Raw genomic sequence first — 24009 nt, 5'->3', positions numbered from 1 at the left:
CAAGAGGTCTTTGGCCTCGATTTTAGGAGCTATTAAAAAACACACCCAAGTTCTTTTTTCACTTTAAAACTAAGCCATCCTTTTTTTAGATGTGCTTAAAAAATATATATATATACCTAGATGAATCCAGGAACATGCCCAAATTCACCTTTTAGGAACGTGCATGTTATATACTCATGGTAGTAAACCCACAAGACTATATAACTATCAACTCCATTATGCATAGTATGGACTAGATACTACAACATCCCCAATAACGTCATCAATGCCCAATAGTGGGTGTAGAACTCTGTATCAAGATATGCTCTCACACACGCACTCCACACACACACACACACACACACACATAAGAGCATATATTTACACAAAGCCCTTCGTACTGAGTTTCTGTCAAACTTTTTTTTTTTTTTTCCGAGAAAAGATCCTTTCATTAGTTATGTAAAAAACGCCCGTAGGGCTACAAAAGAGATCTCTCCTGCTCCTAACAGAGAGAAGAGCAGTGAATACATCATGGCAGCCCGGGAGACTCTCCCTAGGTGCTGCAAAATACAAGCATCAGTCTAAAGGACTGAGCGGCTAAATCATACAATGGGGGGGGGAAAGAGCCAAACAGGTGGCCTGTAGTGCCAACGGGGGGATCCCGTGTGTAGGGTGTAGAACGGGCCGCAGCGCCAAGTGGTATGAAAGGCCTGGCGCCGTAAGATCGCCTCATCCGAGTCTCCCCGGATGCGGTCGTACTGTCCTCGCAGGGTGTGGATCAACTCCTGCCAAATCCCCCGAACAGTCTCTGCTGGTGGCTCTAATCTCCCCTCAAAGGCCGTAAAGCACCGGGCCCTCCAGGTGAACCAGATGGTGAGGCTGCTGAGGAGCTCCCATCGTAAATCCCTCTCCTGTGTCCAGCTGGCGGACGAGAAATCCGGTGCCGGAACCAGGCGAGGCTGGCCCCTAATAAATCTGATGGCCTGACTGCCCTGCTCCATCTCATAGCCCATAGCAGGCCCTGACGAAGTCGACCAAGCAGCGGCACCCCACGTAAACATACCCTCTGGAGAGAGGGGGGCTAGAATACGCAGCATCCGCAGCCAAATCTGCTGTGCCTGAGGGCAGTCCCAAAGGCAATGTCTCTGTGTCTCCATAGGGTGGCCGCATCTGACGCAGGCCGCCGGAAGACCGCTGTAAACAAGCCAAGTGCCAACTGCTGAGCCCCTGTGGGCGACCAGCCACTGAAAAGCCGAGATCCTGCGGGCCTGTCGACTAGCCCAGAGCCGAGCCCAGAAATCCTCCAGGAACTCTTGTGATAGTCCCTGCAATCGCCAATGCCCCGCTGCCGCTGGAGAAACCGTCCTCCTCGCCGTCAAAATGTGCCGTCCCAGCCGAACAGTATACTGGAAAAATGTGATCTCTGTGGCCTCAAGGGATGCATAAGGATCATGCCACTCGTACTCTCCGGGGTCCCACTGTAGCCGGGCCAAGGGGCGCGCTGCATATGCCCATATGCGCCAATCCGGGAGCACGTCAGCAGGGTCGGGGTCAATATGCCACTTCCGAGAAGCGGCAGCCACTACCCGAATCCTCTGAAAGGTGCACTCTGCAACCAAAGGCGACTCCACCTCCACTCTCTGGAGTCTGCCCTCATCCTGAATCTCATAATAGAGGCATCTGCCATCCTCAGTGCTAGCTCTGACAGCAATCAGGATCTCCAACTGTGTAAAGGCTCCCATCCACCGTGGGGCCACTGGCTCGAGAGGTGTGAACCACTCCTCTGTAAGTGCCTCCTGAATATCATCCCTCATAATCAACCCCCCTCTGAAGTGACTCAGCCTCTCCACCTGGGTCTCCTCTGGTAGACTGCAGAAAGCCTGCCAGTCTCCAAAACTACGAGCTGGGCCTGCCGCTAAAGGTCCCCAGGCTAGACGAGGCCGAGAACCCAGCATATGACCCTGCTCTGTACGAACCGCTGGGCTCCAGATGAGCGGCTGCCTGGCCCGCTCCTCAACACAAGAAGGAGGCCGCTGAGAGAGCCCCGGTCTCAGCAGCTCCCAAGCTCTCAGGATACTCAAAGCAAATCTGTCCTCCCATCCTCTACTGAGGCCTGTCCTCCTCATCTCTATGAAGATCCAGCGAATCTCTGGTGCCCAAGTACCCCCTGCAGGAGGCGCCCGGGCCTGCAGTCGCTGCAAGAGGAGCTCTTTCCAAGGCTCAGCGCCTGGAAGCAACCCCCGAACAATAAGCTTCCCCAATAAGGCTCTACTCTGATCGACTGGATCTATAATGCCCAAACCGCCCTGAGCCAGCGGAAGTGTAATAACTGCCCATGCAACCTTTGCCCGAGCTGGCTGACCGTCCCGCCCAGACCACAGAAAGTTCCTGATCAGCCTCTGTACCTGGCTGATGCAAGAGCTCGAGAAAATCCAGCAAGACGTAATGTACCACATAGTCGCTAACAGCACCTGATTTGCCACCACCACCCTCCCAGCCAACGATAGTCGAGCTGTACTCCAATACAATAGCTTCTTCCGAATGCTCAGAAGAAGCGGGGCAATCTGCTGCTCAGGTGACAAATCGAGGCCAATCTGGCATCCCAAATACCGCACTGCTGTGCCGGGAGGAATCCATCTAAAACCGGGGTCCGGACTCCATGCCGGAGTGGGAGCACTACTGATCCAAAAGGCCACTGTCTTGCGCCAATTGATCAATGCTCCCGAAGCTGCACTAAAAACCTGGAGCGACTGCTCTGTCCGAATAAGATTGGCCTCTTGGCCATGCAAAAATAAGCCCGTGTCGTCTGCAAACTCAGCATCAAGCAAATCCTCCCCCCGGACTGGGAGCTGAAGTCCTCTCAAACCAACCTCCTCTGCCGTCAAATACATACTCATAGCCTCCGCAAAGAAGAGAAAAAGGAAAGGGGCGAGAGGACACCCCTGACGGACTGATCTGGTCAGCTCAAAACTCGGCCCCTGACCTCCTGCAATCAGCACCTGGCTGCGAGCTGTGGAATACAAAGCTGCCACCCCTCTGATCCATCCTGGCTCAAAGCCCAGGCGTAGCATAGTGCCCTCTAAGAATCCCCAATCAACTCTATCGTATGCCTTCTCAAAATCGAGAAGCATCACGACCAAGTCCTCGCCAAGAAACCTAGCTCGGGCCGTCGCCTCCCAGAAAGTAAAGATGTTGTCAAGGAGTTTCTGTCAAACTTCCGGAGATGCAAGGCAGACTCAGCCATAATGAAGCCTAGCACTAAGGGAATGTGGGTGTTGGACTCACACACACAAACCTGCACATTAGGGTTAGGTGCAGGGTAGAGAAGCTCACACAGAGAAATGAGAGAGAGAGAGAGAGCCAAAAGTGTGGTATCCACAAAATGCAAGTCAACTCTTGCATGTGTGCCACATCCATATAATATAGAAGTACAAAATATTATATGTTAGAGTGTCCTTTCACACTTGATGTCCAAGGGGAAAAACCACATGGGAAAAAGTGCCCCTGGTTAAGCCCTATTCACACATAGCACTACCATAAGTGAGCATATGCCTACAAATCCCCCCTGTAGTGGAAGTGTGAACCTGTACAAGGTAGCAGATCACTCTCTGTATGAGAGTAAGCCCAAAGCTTTGCGGAAAGCTTCAAACTTTTCTCGAGGTAAAGCCTTTGTGAATAGATCTGCAACATTATCCTGTGTAGGGCAATAAGATAAACTGATCTCCCCTGCATGTAGCCTCTCTCTGACATAGTGATAATGAATCTCTATGTGCTTGGTACGTGCATGAAATACTGGATGTCATGCCACGGCCATAGCACTCTGGCTATCAGTGAGAATGGTGGTGGGTGTCTGCTGACACTCACGAAGATCAGCCAATAGTCTCCTCAACCATACACAATCTACTGTAGCTGTAAAGACTGCCCTGTACTCAGCCTCACAAGTAGATGTAGCAACAGTGGGTTGCTTTTTACTCAACCAAGATATGCATGAACTGCCAAGAAAAAAACAATTCCCACTGGTGGATTGCCTGGTATCATAATCACCAGCCCAATCTGAATCACTGTATGCATAAAGCTGCAAGCTGCCCCCCCTCGGATAGAACAAACCAAGATCCAGGGTACCCTTAAGATAACGAAAAATGCGTTTGACTGCTTGCCAATGCTTTGTGCCTGGGCTGTGCATGAATTTGCTCAACAAAGACACCCCAAAAGATATGTCTGGCCTCGTGTTACACAAGTAAATGAAGCATCCCACTGTCTGGCTGTAAATGCCGACCTCAAAAGGCTCTCCAATATCATGCATAGTAAGCCGTACACCTGGTTCTACCGGAGTAGAAATGGGCTTACATTCATCCATGTGAAACCTTTTTAGCAAACTTTTTATGTACTTAGTTTGCTGCATAACAATGCCATCATCTGTATGCATAAACTGTATGCCGAGATAGTAGTGTAAAGGCCCCAAATCTGACATATCAAATTCAGCTTTCAAATCAGCTTTGAAATCTGAAATTTGTGCTTTGCTTGTACCTGTAATGAGCATGTCATCTACATACAAGATGACTATGAGAATATCGGCATCGGTTTTCTTCACATACAATGTGCTTTCAGCTGGACTATTCTCATAACCTTGGCTGGTTAGATGAGCATGTATCTTATCATACCAAGCTCTTGGAGCTTACTTTAACCCATACAATGCTTTGTGCAACCTACATACTTTATGTTCCTCACCAGGAACTACAAAACCAATGGGTTGATTTACATATACTTCCTCTTGTAAATCCCCATTTAAGAATGCAGTTTTGATGTCCAATTGATGCACTTTCCATCCTTTATGGGCAGCCAATGCAATCACTGATCTTATTGTGGTCATTCTCGAAGTAGGAGCAAAAGTCTCTTCATAGTAGCCTTTTGCCACAAGTCTTGCTTTGTACCTGTCAATAGTACCATCAAACTTTCTATTGACTTTGTACACCCACTTTGTTCCAATTACATGCTTGCCTTTAGGCAATTCCACAAGATCCCATGTATTGTTCTTCATGATAGAAGAAATTTCAGCTTGCATAGCTTGCAACCAATGCTCATTCTCATGTGCTTCTTCATAAGAAGAAGGCTCTTCTGAATCAAAGAGACCACCCATTGCTAATGCAGACTCCCCACGATGTACATTCAAAGCATGGCTGGAACTAGCCCTTGTTCTACCTGTGAGTGGAGCTGCAAGTTTGCTTTCTTGCAAAGTTTTCACCAACCATCTTGGCACTGACTTGGCTGTGTCTATGGCTGTTTGCTCTTCCCTGACAAGATCTTCCACTTCTTCCATAGAAGGGGGCTGAATGGCTGGCTGTTCCACATGTTCTACATGTGGATTTTCTTGTGTAGGGGCTGGCTGATCTGAATCCCCCCTAATTGCAATGGGTAAAAGTCCATCAAACATGTCCTGTAAGCCTGTATCATTGCTTTTCTACAAGCTGTACATGGGCTGTTCTGAATTTTCAGCAAATACCACATCTCTACTGACAAAAATCCTTCGTGTAGTTGGATTATAAAGACGGTATCCTTTGCTTTCATTGCTGTAGCCCACAAAAATGCATTTAATTGCTTTGTCATCTAGCTTTGTTCGGAGTTGTTCTGGTACATGTGCATATGCCAAACACCCAAATGTATGCATATAATCCACTGTTGGCTTTCGGCTATACCAAGTCTCAAATGGTTATGGTTTTCAAAGCTTTTATTGGACACCTGTTCAACACATGAGCTGCACACATTATAGCTTCCATCCAAAATTTGTGAGGCAACTTTTGTGCTTTCACCATGCATCTTGCCATCTCCATGAGAGATCTATTTTTCCTTTCAGCTACACCATTCTGCTGCGGTGTATAAGGCACAGTACATTGGTGTTTGATGCCCTTTTGAAGCATATAATCTGTATTTGCATCATAAGTGCGCTTGTCATAGCTATCCAGCTTATACAAGCCTTTGTATCGTGTTCCAAAAGTGACTATTTCATAACCCTTTGATGAGTCTTTTACCAAACACTTCCCGTCTTCAAATTCAACCTTTAAACCTTGGTCGTTTATGGCCGAGACGGAGAGCAGATTTTTCTTTATCCCTGGAACATACAATACATTTTTCATACATATATTGGCACCATTGGCTGCAATAAGTATGACATTACCAATTCCCTTTACTGGATATGTGGTATGATCTACACATGATACAGTGCGGCCTTTTGAAGCATAAACCAAGTGCTGAAATACATCTTTGCATGAAGTGATGTGGCTCGAAGCACCACTATCAAAATATCATGATGCATTCTGTCTGTCAGACACTAGTGCATGTGACCAAAAAAGTGTACTCGTCCTGGATTACATTAGCTGATTGCTGTGCTTTGACATCAGAAGAGTCTGCTACTGCATTGCCTGCTTCTTTCCTTTTCTCTTTTGCAATCCGCTTTCTACATTCACTGATGTAGTGTCCAGGCTTATGGCAATAGTGACATTTGCCCTTTTTTTGGGGCTTGTTTGCATCCCCTTTGTCAGACTTTTCACCACTAGAAGAGGGCTGTCCATGACCAGCCTTGCTAGACTGTTGTCCCCCATGCCTAAAGCTCTTTGCTTTACCCTTATCCTTGGCTGTAAATGCCTTTTCTCCACCACGGTTGCTCGATAAGTTTGCTCTTGTTTGCTCTTGTTTGCTCTTCCTGTAAGAGTAAACCCACGAGCTCTTCAAAAGTGACGGGATCAGCACCTCCTCTCATTGAGAGGTTGAGAGAGGTGTGAAAACCCAAGTAGGAAGGCGGTAAAGAATGAAGAGTGTTGGTGACCATCTGTCTGTCTGGGATAACCTCATCAATGTTGAGCAATTGTTCTTGCAAATCTTTCACTTTGGTGAGATGATCTGCCATAGAGTCACCCTCATCCATAGAAAGAAGATCCAATTGCCTCTTCAAGTAGGCAACCCTTGCCTCGTTGCGTACCTGATACATTGCTTCCAGTGTGTCCCATGCAAGCTTCAATGTCTTGCATGAACGAATGTGTGGAATAATAGTCATTTTCACTGAAAGGGCTATCAATGACATGGCCTGTGCATCTCTAGAGTCCCATCTCTTCTGTTCTTGTGTGGGAGCAGGATCTACATCAGGAGCTCTTTGAGCACCTCCCCTTTGAGGTGTGGCTGGCTGTATGGTAAGTGGGCGTGTGTCATCACCACACACGATGCCCCAAAGCCCTTTGGCTACCAGCAAATTACGGATCATGAAACTCCAGAGGGAGTAGTTAGATCCATCCAGCTTGTCCTCCTGGGTGAGCACACCAAATACATCTGTAGCATTCTGTGCCATGTCAACAAAATATACCTGCAAGCAAACCAAGCACCAATGTGCACTGCCAGGCAACCAAATGTCCTGTGCAAATGTATGCCCGCAAAGCAAGATGTGGCACAGGTTTTGCAACTCTTGCAAGCCAATGAGTTGTTTATCAATGCCAAGAAGAGTGAGTCTGGAGTACAAGAAATCCATTACCTGGGATACATCATCCGTTCTTCAGGTATTAGCCTCGACCCTGAAAAGGCACAGGCCATTCTCAGTTGGGATGTTCCCACTGTCAAAGTTGACAACGCGGAAGCAGTATTACGTTAGTGAGAAAACGCTAAGGGAGAGAGGATGAGAGAAAACGCTGGCAGAGAAAGAGAGAGAGAGAGGGTGCACAAACGCTAGAGAGAGGTAGAGAGAGAGAGAGAGGGAGAGAGTATTCGAACCAACACAACAGCAATGAATTAGATGAATTTTACAATGGAGCTAGGGTGCTTATATATCCACAAATGGACTTGGCCGACCTCACTTGAGATGCATAAAAAAAATTTTAACACCCTCTCTGCAGCTCATAGTGGACATAAGTAGGAATACCAAGTCGATGAAGAAGCTACCATGGACACCCGAGCAGTGGCCAACCACTAGGTACACCTCCGATTTGCAACCACCAGCTTGTCACCACCAAAAATGCCATCCTGAGCACCAATTGCCTCAAAGAACATTGAACTGTAGACCACACTACGTCCAAGAATCCCCATTCATGAACTGTGAACACATCACGTCCAAAAAACTCCACAAGATAATGAACTTTGGTACACACCCTGTCCATAATCCCGAAAACAACAATGAATGACTGTAGCACATCCATAGTGTTTTATACGCCATGTTGGTTCCTTGCCAGATGCCTAGTGCTTTGAATTCCGACACACGGATCCAAACACCCAGAAATTGAACTCCGACACATGGGTCCAAGTCGTCAAAACGGGAGCACAGACTGCTCCTCTTTGCCACTCACATGTCTCTCTCTGGCTGAAGCATGTGGTAGCATCCATCCACCAAGCTAGAATCCTGGAGCATGTGCCAGTGTAGTCCTCGCCACACCGGCAGAAGCCGTATCATCCCTGGTAGTATCACTGTCACTGTCATCCTCGTCAGCTTTGCCTTTGCCTTTGTCATTCGTCGAGCCTTGAGCTTTAGCTTTGGATTTGCAATCCCGAGCCAAATGCCCTCACTTTCCGCACTTACAACAATAGCTCCTAGACTTCTTATTGAATTCCGATGCAGCATGTGCCGATTCTACATCCTTCGGAACTCGAATCTTGCCTTGGGAAATGAGCACTGCTTCCTCCTCAATGAGAAAAGAGCTGAGAACATTAAATTCCAGCTTTTCCTTCGTGACTTGTAAGCGTAATGCCCTTGAGACCATCTCGTACTCCTCAAGCAACTTCGTAAGAACCAAGGCAGCTAACTGGGTACTAGTTAACGCACTATTCATAGCCGATAACTGATCATGGATAACCTTTGCCTTCATTAGAAATGACTACATAGAGGTCCCGGCTTCAAACTTGATGGAAAACAACTGGCCGAGAAGGGTTACTAATCGCATTGTTGAGTCTCGATCAAACATTCCTGCAAGCTTTGACCACATTTCCTTGGCAGTCTTCAAAGTCTGTATGGCAGGGGAAATTTCCTTGGTGAGAGATTCTGCAATCGCCGACATTGCCTTCGCATTGTGAGCATCCCAATCCACAAGAGATTGAGAAACTCCTCCTCCTGAAGACGTGTGAACCGATTGCTATCCCTTCGGGGGCGTTCCTCCGAGCCATCAACAATGTCCCATAAGCCTTTTCTGCTAAACCATAGCCTCATGATCAAGTTCCAATGCGCATAATTGTCGCCATTCAGTTTGTCGTCCTTGCTCGAACACGGGAGACCCATCTCCTTCGTCAATCCGACCCTCCTCTCCAAAAAACACAGCCCAAATCTCGTCCAACTTCACGCTGAAAATCAGCAGCACTGCTCCGTCGATTACAAGCTGAAAAACGCAGAGTTGAAGGGGTTCTCCGCGATGAAAACGCTGCTAGATCCGATCAGCCCCCCTCTTATAGCAAAAACGCTGGTCCAAGGGTGCTTCTCGCGATGAAAACGTAGCAAATCAATCGCTCTCCTGCCGGCTGAAAAACGCAGCCGAGATCTACCTTCTCCTCGCGCTCCGGTCCCCTAGGCGTTGACGTGCCTTGGCCCTGATACCATGTCAAAGTTAACAACGCGGAAGCAGTATTGCGTTAGTGAGACAAACGCTAAGGGAGAGAGGATGAGAGAAAACGTTGGCAGAACAACAATGAATTAGATGAATTTTACAATGGAGCTAGGGTGCTTATATATCCACAAATGGACTTGGCCGACCTCACTTGAGATGCATTAAAAAAAAATTTAACACCCACTACAGCCCAAGAAATCCGCTCATTCATGGGTCTTTGTCAGGCCTACAACACCCACATGGACAAGTTTTCTAACCTTGCAACACCTCTTACTGACTTGCTCAAGGGCGTGAAGACTCCTTGTCAAAAAGTGTCCGTCACAGGCAAGGCTCTAGAGGCATTCCACGCAATGAAGAAAGTTGCCTCTGAGTCTCCAGTTTTGAGGTTGGCATCATGGGATGATTCTTTCAAGGTGATTACCAATGCCAATAACCTTGCCATTGGAGTTGTTTTAAAGCAAGATGGTAGGCCAGTGGCTTATTATAGCCGCAAGTTGAATAACGCCAAGAAGAATTATTCAGTGTATGACAAAGAGTTCTTGGGGGTGATGACCGCTCTTAAACATTGGAAGCACTTCCTTTACGGGAGGGACTTCACAGTTAAGACAGATCACCAGGCACTTAAATGGTTGCAAACCATGCCTAGTGCCCAATGGAGTGACAGGCAATCTAGATGGAGTCAATTGTTCCAACAATTTGGGGGAATGATTGAATACATCCCGGGCAAGAATAGCCTCGTTGCCGATGCTCTTAGTCGCAAGGGTACTATTTAGACATTGCAAGAGTTCACTATGCTTGAAATTCAAGGCAAAGACTTAGTATGAAGACCTGTGAATTTCCGATGCTTATGAAAAATGTGATCCATCATTCTATTGAACGTGGCCGGGACATTTGGTGATACCCACTCTTAAGATCAATGCGGTTGAAACATGCAGACTCATCAAGATACCCCTGGATGTGTATGCGCAACTTTCCAATGATAGGGGTCACTTGTACTTGTTTGCCCACAAAAGCAGCCTCTGCCTCAATATGGGGTCCCATGTCCCCTACATCAATGTTCAATCTAGATGCCATCTCCAGAGAAATGAAGTTGTCTGCGGCACAATCATCAAGAGGGCTGATCCTGTCCACACGCTTTGCAAACCATCCTCTCTTTGTCATTCTTACCTGTGTTCCCTTGCACATCGGAAATGCACATTAGCCTTTTGCGGCTTCTCATTGTCCTTATTCTTGCATTTAGGACATTCACGAAACATGTGATCTTGGCTGCCACATGAGAAGCGCTTACCCTCCTTGGCATATTGCTCCCTTTGCTTAGGATTGAGCCTAAACTTGTGCTTTTTCTGAGAGGCATCCTTTGATTGCTTATTTTCAACCTTCCCACCACTCTTTACATCTTTCACAAAAGGTTTAGCATGACGTCCACTCTTTTGCATGTTATGACCAGCCTTTTCTTTGCCCTTGAATGCCCAGCCTCCTTTGCCAAAATGCTATAATTTGTGCTCCAATTGCTCGGTGGCAAGAGCAGCTGCAATGTAGTCCTGTAAAGCGGCATTATGGTGTGTATCAAGTCCGGATTTGTAGACCGGTTGGAGCCTAGACTTGAACTTCTTTTTCTTCTCAAATTCACCCAGAAACAAAAATGGAGAGACCTCCAAATAGATCTTACAAAATCTGTTTACATATGCTTGCATAGACTCAATTGTCCTTTTGCCTTATCTTGTCCCATTTACTCATGATCTTCTCTACCGCATTTGGAGTCAAAAACTGTGCATAAAACCTTTCTTTGAAGTTCTCCTATGTCTGCACAAGGCAACTAGAAAGCTTTTCCGTAATCCACCAATGGGCAGCTAAGCCCTTTAGAAACATGCTCACATGTCAAATCTTGGATTTCCCAGAGAATTCCTCATCACTGAAGGCAATGTCAATCTGGGCTATAAAAGCCATTGCCTTGCTTGCATCATAATCACCATGATAGGCGTCAAACTTCATAGATTTGTCACCTTATGCAACAGGGATCCGTGCAACGGTGGTCTCGCAGTACTTGCATTCACAAAAGGGTCCGTGCGTGAAGCTTGTTCACCATAGGCATACTCAGTGGCATGAGTAGTAGGTGACACATGGTCTTCTTTGGCTGTCCCAACAATATACATAGCTTTCAGCCCACGACGGGGCTCTTCTCTGGCCAATTCCATAGGCAAAGTGTTGCGGCTTACATACCTATCACTTTCCCTATGAGAAGCATGCATCACATGTACATTTTCAGCATGTCTACCACTCATTCTGCCATGTACATCTCTTTCTCTTCTTGACCCATGCAAAGCGAAGACTTGCTTTGAAGTCACCGAAGCCTCATCCCTGTGTACATAAGATTTAACCTTGCAAGATACATCATTTCCTGTCTCCACATATGGGGGCTCTTTAACACAAAGTTCACCTCCAAGTCCTTTCACCACATCCCCACTGCGTATGAGATAATTGAGAGCTATCTCACAAGGGTTCACACCCAATTCCTTCGCCATAGAATCCATCGTGTGTGCCACCATAGACCCGGACTTTGTAGCCTCCATAAGCTTGTGAACCTACGGGTTCACATACAACATTTTGAGCTCTTCTTCCTTGGCATACAGCTACCTCTTCATCTGCTCCATCTCAACCTTCAATACATCGGGGTCATATTCATGCATCTTCTCTTTGCCTCGAGAAGGTTGTTCGACATGCGTTTGCTTCTCTACATAACCTGTATGCTTATTGCCCAAAGCTTTAGAAATATGAGTGCCACTTGCTTGACCAACTGAACTAGGCCCTTGTCCATTGTGTGCATGGCTATCCATAGTGAATGATGGCTGTTCACACGATGCTAAATGCCCAAACGATCGTTTCCCCACTGAAGAGGGAAACAACCGTGCTCTAATACCATTGAAACTACACCGACTAGGTGTGAACGTCCTTGAGCACTGTCTCATGAACAATACGCTCATCAACACTAAAATGAACTAGCCACAATACACATAATCACTGAAAGATACATCATTGCTCAAGACAACACCACCATTGGGGCCGCAAACGGGCCAACCCCCCCTTCAATACTAAAGTATATTACTAGAGTTTTTTATTTGTGTACAAAGTTCCAAGGGCTTGCTAGCCAGATAATCCATGCAATGCATAATATGAAGGCATATTACCCAAACAAGTATTTGCCAATGAAGAATGTCGAAGCCAAACTCGTCGAATGAGTCAATACAACCAGCCCCGACTCCTCATACACCTAGAGTTGTGTGAACACAAAACTGTCGTTCTGAGACCACGCATGAACAAGCACTCTCATACTAGAGCCTGGCTCGCACAACACGCAGAGGAACGGGCTTGGTCCCCCCAAGTGTAGGCACACAAACAGGTGCTCACAATCTACAAGTACACGAAGATGTACTTGTAGAAGATCCGGTACACAAGCTGGTACTATTAGGATTCCAGCAGGTACAACCATGAGTACAGATCTGATTTTCAGCAAGTACAGCTGGTACAGTTAGGATTTCAGCAGGTGCGTACGGTGGCTGGTACACACGGTACAGCAGGCACAGTAGGTACAGTACGTGCCCACAGCAGGTACAGTAGGTATTGTAGGCACAGAAGGTACTGAGGGTACAACAGCTACTGCAAGTACAGGAAGTGCTGCAGGTACAGAAGGTACTGAACTACAGGTTCAGTCGGGTGCTGTAGGTACAATCCGGTACTGTAGGTTCAGTTCGGTACGGAAAGTTCAGAGGTGGGTACAGCACTGCAAGTACAGTCGGGTACTGAGCGTGTACAATAGGTACAATTAGGGTTTCAGTAGGTACAACAGGTGCAGAAGGTGCTGAAGGTACTGAAAGGAGCAGTCGACCAGCAGAAAAAGGGAAGTGAGCCAAGGAGAGTTGGGCGCCAACTTCTAGGAGAAGGGAAAGCGTAGAGGTGGAGAAGATTGGGGGAGAGGAGGTGGAGGGGTCCAAATCCCTTGTGCCATGTGGCACAGCCCACCATAATTAATGGTGGGCACCTCCTTAAAGTGTTCAGACTCCACACACTTAATGAGGCCTTATGTGGGTGCCCAGCGTTTGGGCTGGCCACACTTTTGACCTTGGGCCCCAGGCACTGAGCAGCTTTAATAAATGTGAATTGCTAAGATTATAAAACCTTTGCAATAATAAACAAGGGTTAAATGAATACTTGCCACCTGTTCACATGCCACAAACCATGCCAAAATACAGGGCATTCACACGGGCACGGGTGTCAGAATATGCAGCGGAAATGACAACCAAACTTGGGTAGACAAGAGCAAGTAGACTGCAGAAAATAATCAGCACAAGAAACACAGAGAGATAGGTGTGTAAACTCTTCTCTATACACAAGATCCCGGAAATACTGAATGAGAATGTGGTGGGGGCTGAGGGGCAATATATACAACTCCTAGAGGGCAGTCGGCCAGCAGCAGAGAGTGCCCACGACTGGAGAAAAATCCCACGACTGCATAAATGCAGTCGGCCAGCATCCTGATGCCCACGACTAATGAAAAAGCAGTCGGCCAGCAGCCCTGATGCCCACGCCTGAAGAAGATCCCGTCGGCCAACATTGGGGTGCTCCTGGCATCATCTGGCAGCCCTCCCACCACTAGGAAAAAATGGGAAAATAAGGGAAAAAATACGGGGAGTGTGGAAACACCTCCACATTATCACGACACAGGGCACAAGACCTCGGCAACTTTGACAGGCGCTGGGCAGCAGCACATGAAAGCTTGGCAGCCCTGACACGTGTTGGGCAGGCTGTCGGGAAGCTGGCAAAGGGTCGGGCAGCCCTGCACTAGATTTGGTACAGTCGGGCAGGGGCCAATTAGCCCCTCTAGACACATATAAAATGGGCATTTGGGGTCTTCTCATACATTCCAGGAATTCTTCAGCAAAGGAGCACTAGTAAGCAAGCTAGAGCTGGCATCAGATCTGCAGTCATCCGTTGGGCTGAGAACATATGTATAACAGCAATATGGAGCTGAGAACAGGGATATCTACCTTCTGGTTTTATTTTGTACAGAGAACAGTCAGTTGTAATCATTCTTGTACATAATATACACAGTAGGATTTATGTCTACTTTGCGTTCAGCTGCTCTCTTCTCTCTCTAATAACTCTTGCACAAAGCACAAGTAGTGCACATGGACCCACCAGCAAGATTTGGCAGTTCTCTTGCTCGACTTTGACTGGGCCATCCTGAAGAGGACTATGGTCTTCTCAGCCACCGCTGTGAACATAAGCACTCTTTTCCTGTCGTGATCAGATGCCAAAAAGCGGTGACCTTTAAGTGCATCTATTCCAACCTTGATGGTGAGTGCAAGATCTTGACTGCCATGTTAGGTTCGTACGGTTGTGCATAGGACAGCAGGAAGAGACGGGTATTACAGAAAGAAGCCAAATGCAAAACCCTGTCAAATTTAAAGAAGATTTAAAGAAGCCATGTCAAATTTGTTGAACCGAAAGATTTAAAAACCTTGTCGTACGTAAATGAAAACCCTAATAGAGCAAGCATGATCAGGCCTGCAGCACATGAATTGAGGATCCTAATCGGAAATCCTAACTGATCAGGCCTGCAGCACATGAATTGAGGATCCTAATCGGAAATCCTAACTGATCAGGTACCTGGTAAGTGTTGTCGAACTTGTCGTACATGAATCTTGTGATGATGCTTGTTTTTCCAACAGATTGATCCCCCAGAAAAACGAGCTTATATTTTGCTAGAGGTGAGACAGTAGCCATGGGAGTGCCCATCTATTGCAGCAGCTTAATGGAAAACAGCTTATATAACCCAGATGCAACTTATCATCCTTTCTGATTATAATAACAGGAAAACAAAGGCTTCACTGCCGCTGCAGCATGGTGAAATATCAAGCAGCAACCTTGTGTTTCTTAACACTCAATCCAAGCTCACCGATTCCATTTCACATATGAAGACACAGGAAAATCGAATGCTAGGGTGTTTACACACTTGTATGCAATGGGCCGGGCAAAGTGGCCAATCTTGTTACGGGCCCGCCCACAGCTTTTATCATTGAATTATGCACCCAACATGTTTTTTTTCTCAATAATTAATTAGCTAGGGCTGGTGAACCATAGCAGAAAGTTTTTTTTCCTAAGCTGCATGAAGATTTAATTTTCGTATAGAGAGAGGAAGGCGCACGCATGTTGGCCATGTGGTATGAAACTGGAAAATCCAATGGAGAGGTGCTCCCGGCTTTGAAATATCAAAGAGCTCCCCGCCCTTCTCTTTCACATCAGAACGTAAGACCCACAGAAGGGCTGGACTCACATGCTCGGCGAAACAAGGTGGCCTGTTGCATTATAAAATGGTGGGCTCATAGGCGAGGCAAAGTGGTCAACCTTCTGTTAACAAGGTGGCTTGTTGCAATATAAAATGGTGGGCTCATAGGCGAGGCAAATTGGTCAATCTTCTATTAACAAGGTGGCCTGTTGCAATATAAAATGGTGGGCTATAAAATAGGCGAGGCAAAGTGGTCAATCTTGTTAAATCGCCTACTACCCATATCTTTTAACATCGACTCACATGGTCTTACCTTGACCCATTTGTCCAAAACAAGGGTGGCCTCTAGGTACTACACCAAAATTTGGTGGGCCTAGACGTATTAACATCGACTTACCTCGGCCCATTTGTCTAAAACAAGGGTAGCCTCTAGGTGCTACACAAAATTTGGTGAGCCCATACATATGCCCTCTTTTTGAAGCCATTCTTAGGCCCTTTGCACATACATAACCTGCTCGTTCTTTGTAAGGCATCCTTTACCCTCCCTACTTCTTTGGTCATATTAACTCTAATTGATGTGAGTTTAGCATTATGTAATGCAAATTTTTGTTAGGACGAAGATGAGGAATTAATTTACTTTTGTGTGAACTAGGTTCACTAGAGAGATATTGAATCTTATGGACCTAGCTTGCCTCTGCTATACTTGTTCTTGTGTTAATTAGGGCCAATGTGTGATTTTATAAATGAGCTTGATATAAATATAGAAGTTCTCTTGTGTGCCAAATCTTATGGGTGAAACATTTGTGGATATTTTAGGAGATATAGATTGGTTGGTGTCCTTAATTGTTATCTAGCAATTGTTAAATTAAATTCTCGTGTGCCAAAGCTTATGGGTGAAACATTTGTGGATATTTTAGGAGATATAGCTTGGTGGGTGTGCTTAATTGTTATCTAGCAATTGTTAAATTAACCTGTTAAGCTTATTAGTGGGGGTTAAACCTTAAATATAAATAGAGTCTTGGAGTTTTTTTGGACCCCTTTCAAGCTATCCAAGTCTGGGGTGCAACTAGTAGTAGTAGATATGAGAAGGGTGAAATTGGAAAATTGTGCTTCTTATCCAAATCTAAAAATTATGTTTTTATGCACAGCCTCTTGCAAGCTATGGTGGGACGCTCCTATGCACTCATATGCAAGCCTTTCATTGCCCAACTAATTGCACAACCCATGGACTATCAAACCCAAGCAAAGAGGGAGGTTTATCATCAACTTTATCCCATCAATTGAAGCCCCAAAAATCACCAAAAATTAGCACAACTTTCAGCCTAGCTTCCTTCCATTGATGCACACTACTTAAGCAATTGATTTGTTCCCTACCTTGCCCAATGGTTTACCCTTATACTAGAGCTCCTTAATTGTGTGATTAGAAGGCCCCTAATTAACCCCAAAAGTCTATTAAAAACCAAAGATTTTCCTCTTCTCTAATTGTATTTAAATCTTGTTTTGTGCCCCCTAAGTACTAAATTGATGGCTCTACTTGATCAAGAGCAATGGTGGGAGTTAGGCCTTCGTTAGTTGAAGAGTGCACCTCATCCACTGAGGCATGGACTACTACCTCCCTTCAGTTTCTAACCTATCTATGCATCCTTAGAGGAAATATGGTCATTCTTGATTAATTTAATGTTTATTCATGAGGGTTATGCTTTGTGATAGCTTATAGGGTCTCCAGTATGCTTTAAACAAAAATTCCAATGATGATTTTAGCTTAGCCATGCCTCCAATCTGACTTAACTAGGGATTGATTTATTTTAAGAATTAACTTTTATCCTAACTTAAATAATAAATTCTTAGAATCTTGGACTAGTTGTGGGAAGTAATTTTTAGAGCTATAGCTAGATTTATCTTACAATCATATGTGAACCTTAGTTAGAATAAGAAGTTAATGATTCTAAATAATACAAGGTAATCTTAGTTAAGAAACTACTAAAGAACACTTGTAGACACTAGTAGGTCAATCTAACCCAAGTTATGTGTGCATGAGTATAAACCTAAAATTGTTTCCATATCTAGAACCATGAAGAAGAGTTATACAAATTCAAAAGGATTGAGTTGACTTTCTTTTTTAATAGTCATGCCTATAAGCTAGCCGGCTTAAGAAATGTGAACTAGGCTTAGAAAATATGATGAAGTGCTTGGTTTCTTTTATTTCTTTCTTCTTGTTATGAAACGGTTAAGTTTTTTTTAAGTATAGTGAATGGTTGACGTTGTCTTATGATTTTGGGATCTTTATCAAAGACTAGTGAAGGAAGTGAAAAAGGGTGCATGTGAGTTTACCAAATCCCTAATAAATTAAAAGTATAATCCTTGATAATAGACTTCAAATTAAACAAGACATAGACATAGACATAAATAATGCTTCTATGTTCTTGACTTGAGTATATACTAAATCTATGATTCCTAGATGGAGGGGCACCTTGCATACAATTGTTGTTCTCAAGGAAATTGTTTGACTCCATGGACTCCCTCATAGGATAGTTAGTGACTAGGGACTCTAAATTCACCTTTAGATTCAAGACAACCCTATTCGAATCTATTGTTACTACTCATTTAGATATGAGCTTAGTTATCACGTGGAGTCAGATGGATAAAGGGTAAATCAAGTAATCAAGGACTCCATGACTCCCTCATAGGATAGTCATTGATAGGGACTCTAAATTCACCTTTAGATTCTGGACTGCTCTATTCGAATATTAACTTTTGGGCTAAAGTATGCTCCAACCAAGTTCCAAAGGATGGTTCGGGAAATATTCTACGAATATCTAACCACCTTCAAGAGGGTGTTTGTGGATGATTTCAGTGTGTTTGGAAAAGAAAGAAGACCATATAAAGCACCCTTATTATGCATTTAGAGAAGTGTAGAACAACCAAATTGAGCCTCAACCCAGCTAAGTGTGCCTTTGCTCATGAGAGGATCTCTATTGGAGCACATAACATCTACAAGGACTGGCAGTAGATCTCGCTAAGGTCAAGATCATTGTAAAACTGCAGCCACCCAAGAACACCAAGGAACTAGCCAGATTCTTGGGACTGATCAAATGGCATAAGAGATTCATGAGGTTCCTGGAAAATGTGGCAATACCCCTGTATAGTATGACCATAAAAGATATAGAATATGTCTGGTCAGGAGACATTCCAAAATCTGAAGCCGATACTATTATCTGGCACCAATTCTTCAACAACCAAAATTTGATCTGGTGTTGCATGTATTCGTGGATGCTTTTGATTTTGCCATTGAAAGTGTTTTGATGTAGGAGCCACAAGAGGGTTGGTTTTAACCAGTCTACTATGTAAGAAGAAGGCTGTCAAAGCCAAAAAGGAACTACTCCACCATAGAAAAGGAATCATTGGGCATGATCTACTCGATCAAGAAATTCAGGCATTACCTATAGGTAATGTTTTTAAATTTCATGTGGACCAAAAAGCACTCTTATACCTAGTAAACAAACCAGACCTGATAGGAAAGCTGGTAAGATGGATGCTACTGTTATAAGAGTTTGAGTTCACTATCAAGTACACCCAAGAAACAAGCATGCAGTGTGGCAAATTTCCTATCCAGACTACTGGAGTCGGGAGAAACTCTAGATGGGGTGGAAGATGACTTCCTAGATGCTCATCTCTTTATCATAGATGGAGAGAGACCCAGCTAGTATGATGAAATGCTACACTTCCTCTCTGACTTGTCCTTTCTGGAGCACATGTCTAGAGATTAGAGAAAAAAGCTAACTCTCCGGAGTAGAATAATAGGCTGTGTTGGTGGAAGCACATCAAGGGATAAGTGCAAGGAACTTTTTTGGAGAGGTCACAGGATGAAAAGTGGTCCAGGTAGGATTGTGGTGGACGATGACATTGAAAGATGCACACAAGTTCGCAAAGGAGTGCGATGTGCTAGAGACTAGGCCAACCAAATGATGCAAATAGAATGCCTCACACCCCAATACTGCCACTTGAGATGTTCCAGAAATGAAGTGATTAAGAAGCTGACACAGCCCAATACTGCCACTTGAGATGTTCCAGAAATGAAGTGATTAAGAAGCTAACACAACAGCATATGATCATATATAAGAAATCAACAGTCTACTACCCATAAGCAAATGGTCAGGAAGAATCCACCAACAAAATTTTGAAAGGAATTTTGGTCAAGACAGTAAACGAAAATAAGACCGACAGGGACATGAAGCTACATTCAACATTATGGGCATTCAGAATAGCTTACAAGAATGAAATGAGATTCATGCCATTCAGCATGGTGTATAGACTGGAAGTAGTAATTCCCATGGAGGTCCTCACACAAAGCCTTAGGATAGCCGTGGTAGAAAGGCTCTCTCCGGAAGAGTCAAAAGTTCACAGAATTGAACAACTCCTTCAATTGGATAAAAGAAGACTGCATAGTGTGTGGACGGCCGAGATTATGCACAAGAGAAGAAAGCATGAGGTGGATAGAAACACAAAGTTTAAGATCTTCAAAGAAGGAGACGCAATCCTACTATTCTCGTAAAGAATAGGACCTCACCCAGGAAAGATGAAGATGAGATGGATATGCCCATTCAAAATTGTTAGGAGGAAAATGGGAAGGGGAACCTTTGAACTAGCAAGCCTAGATGGTGAAAGGCTAAAGAAACTCGTGAACGGATATAGGCTGAAGCCTTATCATGAAAGGATGCCAGAACAGGAAGGGAACCTAGCAAGAAAAGCATGTCCAAATCTAGAGAATGTCCAAAAAGAAAAATCTAAGTCTAGTCAGGATCAAGAATCGAAAGTGGGATAGGATTATGGAGAGAATGAAAATGAAAAAGAACGAAGTTCAAAAATAGGAACTGTCTATGTAAATATAATCTCAGTGTGCATAGAGAACGAGGAGCCAGCTGGCAACAACATGGAGGTGGTAGGAAAATCAGTGTTGTCGCCCCAAAAAGGGTGCATGGATGGAGAGGGAAAGGTGTCACATCACTTTTATCCCACCACATCCCAATTGTGTAGTAGGCACTCATAGACATAATTCAAGAAGGATTAGGGAGAATTATGGAGATATCTGGCAATTATGGTCATACCAAGGGAAGGTGTGCACCACGATAACAGCTAGAAATCGTGACACTTTCTCTATTGAATGCCTAATTTGCATGTCTATTGTGCAAAAACTCTTTGCTATGCTACGCTTCCAATACTCTCTTTGCTATGCTACGCTTCCAATACTCTCTTTGCTAAGCTCTGCTGTCACCCTTGCCTTCTTTCTCTCAACCCTAGTTATCTCGTGCCTTATAGGATGGTGGAATTTAAGTTCTTTGATCCACCCTATACAAGAAGGTTGATAACCAAGCATAATGGTTGAAAAAGATGGGCCTAAAGTAGTTCATGGAGCTCCCCTGGGAGGAGCTTCAACACAATTTCAGAACCAGGGAACAGTTGGAATAGCTCCAAAAATCAAACATCATCACGCTACCCTCAAAAGAGAAGAGGGAATTCGGTCCTTTATATGTGGCCAAGGTGTTCAACTTGCCAGCCGAGGGAGAAGTAGAGATCAAGTCGGCGGAGGATGATAACTTGATCAAAGAATTTGGCTTGCTAGAGGGAAGATCCAAGAAGTAAAAAATAACAAGCACTGCAGATGAAGATAGGCAGAAGCAGATGCGGTTTGTGGTGAAGATGATAAATCTCACCCACAAACCGTATTGCATGTCCAGGAAGACCTTTGGATTAGGGAAAGCCATTGAAACTGGCACGAGAGTGGCCTGGGTAAAATTTAAACACAAAACCACTCAACTATATGGTAAAGCTAAAATTTTAGATGTTTTAGATTTTCCATATGGTAGAGCTAGAATTTATAAGTCTTGCTTTACCACATGGTTGAGTTGGGGATCAAGATAGCTTCTTTATGGGTGGAGCCAGTAGACTTCCATAGGTTCTAGGTCTAGACTTCAATGGGTTCTAGCTCATCGTGACAACAAGATGCTGAGCCATCAAATGCACAAACATTTGTGAGATTAGTTCCTTTGGTCAACACAAAGTGGAGCCAAACAATGTTAGTCCTTGGCACCACCAGTGAAAGCAAAGAGCATTCAAGCATGAGACGCACTACCCCTGACCTAGAGGTAGGAGGATTGGCTGCCCAGTGCATGGACAGACCATCGATCCTCGAGCAAGAGGACCCAAGATTCCTTGCATATTCGCAAAGGAGCCTCGCTTTAAGATTACAAAACTTATCCTGGGAAACATGCAATCGGAAGAGCCTTACCCCAGGGACTCAGGCATGAAACATCAACCAGAGAGAACCATCACATCGCTACTACTAGACCCTAGATCAAAGGTAGGGAAGAGTTCCAAGACCCAAATCTAGATGAATCCAATAGTCTGGGAAGCCATGCCACCTATTGTAACTATAGATTCATACCAAGACCATAGGCCGGCACAAAAACTAGATCAAGAGCCAGCTCACTAAGGCCCTGGGACCTCCTACCAAAGAGAGAGAGCCCACACGAAATATTCTAGCCAACACATGGCACCTATGTACAACCACTATTTGCCTCACAGAGTGTATCCTAGATAACATGTGGATCCCTACAAAGCACATGTGGATCCCTACAAAGCACACGTTGGCCCACCACTAAGACAAGGACCCTAGATGGGATATCTCCATTCTCGTTGTAATAACGATAGAGACAAGTTCTTTGATGAAAGACTGATCGGGTGATTCCTAGAGGGCCTCGAAGATGTAGCCCTGCACAACTCCCTATACAATCTAGCCCACACTTTCCTAAGTAATACTACAAGAGTGCGATGGATTTCGAGGACAATTTCAAGGGAACTCAATCCCGTGAATTGCATGAGGAAACTTCTGAAGCTTCCTTCAAAACTACTAATATGAAATCTAAAGGAATGGGAAAAGAGTCCTCTTCAAGACAACAAGTAGAGTAGTTAGCAGCTACGCTAATGCATCAAAGGACCCAACACTGGAGAGAATAGGCCAAGCTCATGACCAAGTTGGGCAACCCCATCTTTACCTCTAAAGAGAGAATTAGTATGGTGCCCAATTTATTAAGCTAACCACACTATTATAAAGTGTCCACATTTGATACCTCTACCCACTCTCTACTGTGCTTATTGCTACCACCAAAAGGTGGGGTAATCACGAGACCTCCAATTGTTACCACCAAGGGGCTATTCAAGCACGAGCTCAACCCTAGGCCTTGCCTCCAAACCCTAGACTACCGCTAGCTTTGCCATCCCCAGCGCAACGCAACGCACCTCAACTAGGCCATGAAGTCCTATGCCAGGTGCCCGACGTACCCTTACCACTCCCACTCCTACCCACCACAACCTCCATTACTTCAAATTACCCATGTTCACTAGTTGACCTCGACAGAGATCTTTGAAGAAGGTGAGGAGGAAGAAGCCATTAGCAATACAACTTTTGAACTCATTGAGTCAGGTAGTCCACCCTCACAGATCATAAGTCACTATATGTGATGGGGGGTGAGCACATGTACCCGCCGGTGTACCTAGCAGTCCTATTCCCATGGGGACGAGACTTGAATAACATGGCTAAACAACCACCTATGCAATGCTATCATTCTGCGGAACCTCATGGAATAGCTAAGTGTTTTGTCAAGAAAGGGATGGCTAGTACTCTTGTGAGAGTACTTCTGCCTTAACTCCTTTATGCACATGATGTGGGATAGATCATATATACAAGGATTGCCCATTGAGAATGGGTACACTTGGGAAGGGAAATAGAGCTAAACCTAGCACCAACCTTAACTTGTTTAGTGTACGAGATGGCTTCATTGACACGGTGCCGAAACCTTGGGACATGCAAGGATTTTATCCCCTAAATAAGTCCCTGAACAAGCACGCGTAACTAGGTGCTCACGGAAGAAAAAGGCCACAAAGATCGGCAAAGGGGATAGTCGTGTGGTTCATAAAGAGTGGGTTCGACAAGGGGACAACTACCAATGTGTCATCTTCCTCATCTGATGAGGAGAAGATTCTACCCTTGACCCCTCAAGAAAGAGGAAAAATAGATCCCAATCGGTTACATTGAAAGTTAACCGAATACTTGAACCCCATCGAAGAGAAGGAAAGGCTAAAGGCTGCTCAGAAGTTGGTTAAGGATTGTCAAGCTCAATTGGA

General features: G+C 44.9%; 1 protein-coding gene across 1 annotated transcript in view; it reads right to left on the bottom strand.

Moving 5' to 3' along the window:
• The window catches only part of LOC147634523 (ras-related protein RABH1e), a 33024-nt gene extending 17492 nt beyond the window's left edge, over nt 1-15532 (bottom strand). The window contains exon 1 of the mRNA XM_086803605.1: nt 15210-15532. Coding sequence (XP_086659731.1) covers nt 15210-15338 — 129 coding nt within the window. The 5' untranslated portion in view covers nt 15339-15532. The remainder of the gene's footprint in view (nt 1-15209) is intronic.
• Between the last annotated feature and the right edge of the window lie 8477 nt (nt 15533-24009).

The sequence above is a fragment of the Cibotium barometz genome, chromosome 10 (genome assembly GCF_041138505.1).
Source record: "Cibotium barometz isolate CiBa-2024 chromosome 10, ASM4113850v1, whole genome shotgun sequence".
Taxonomy (NCBI): domain Eukaryota; kingdom Viridiplantae; phylum Streptophyta; class Polypodiopsida; order Cyatheales; family Cibotiaceae; genus Cibotium; species Cibotium barometz.
The sequence above is the reverse complement of the archived record's forward strand: the minus strand, read 5'-3'. Positions and strand labels throughout refer to the sequence as shown.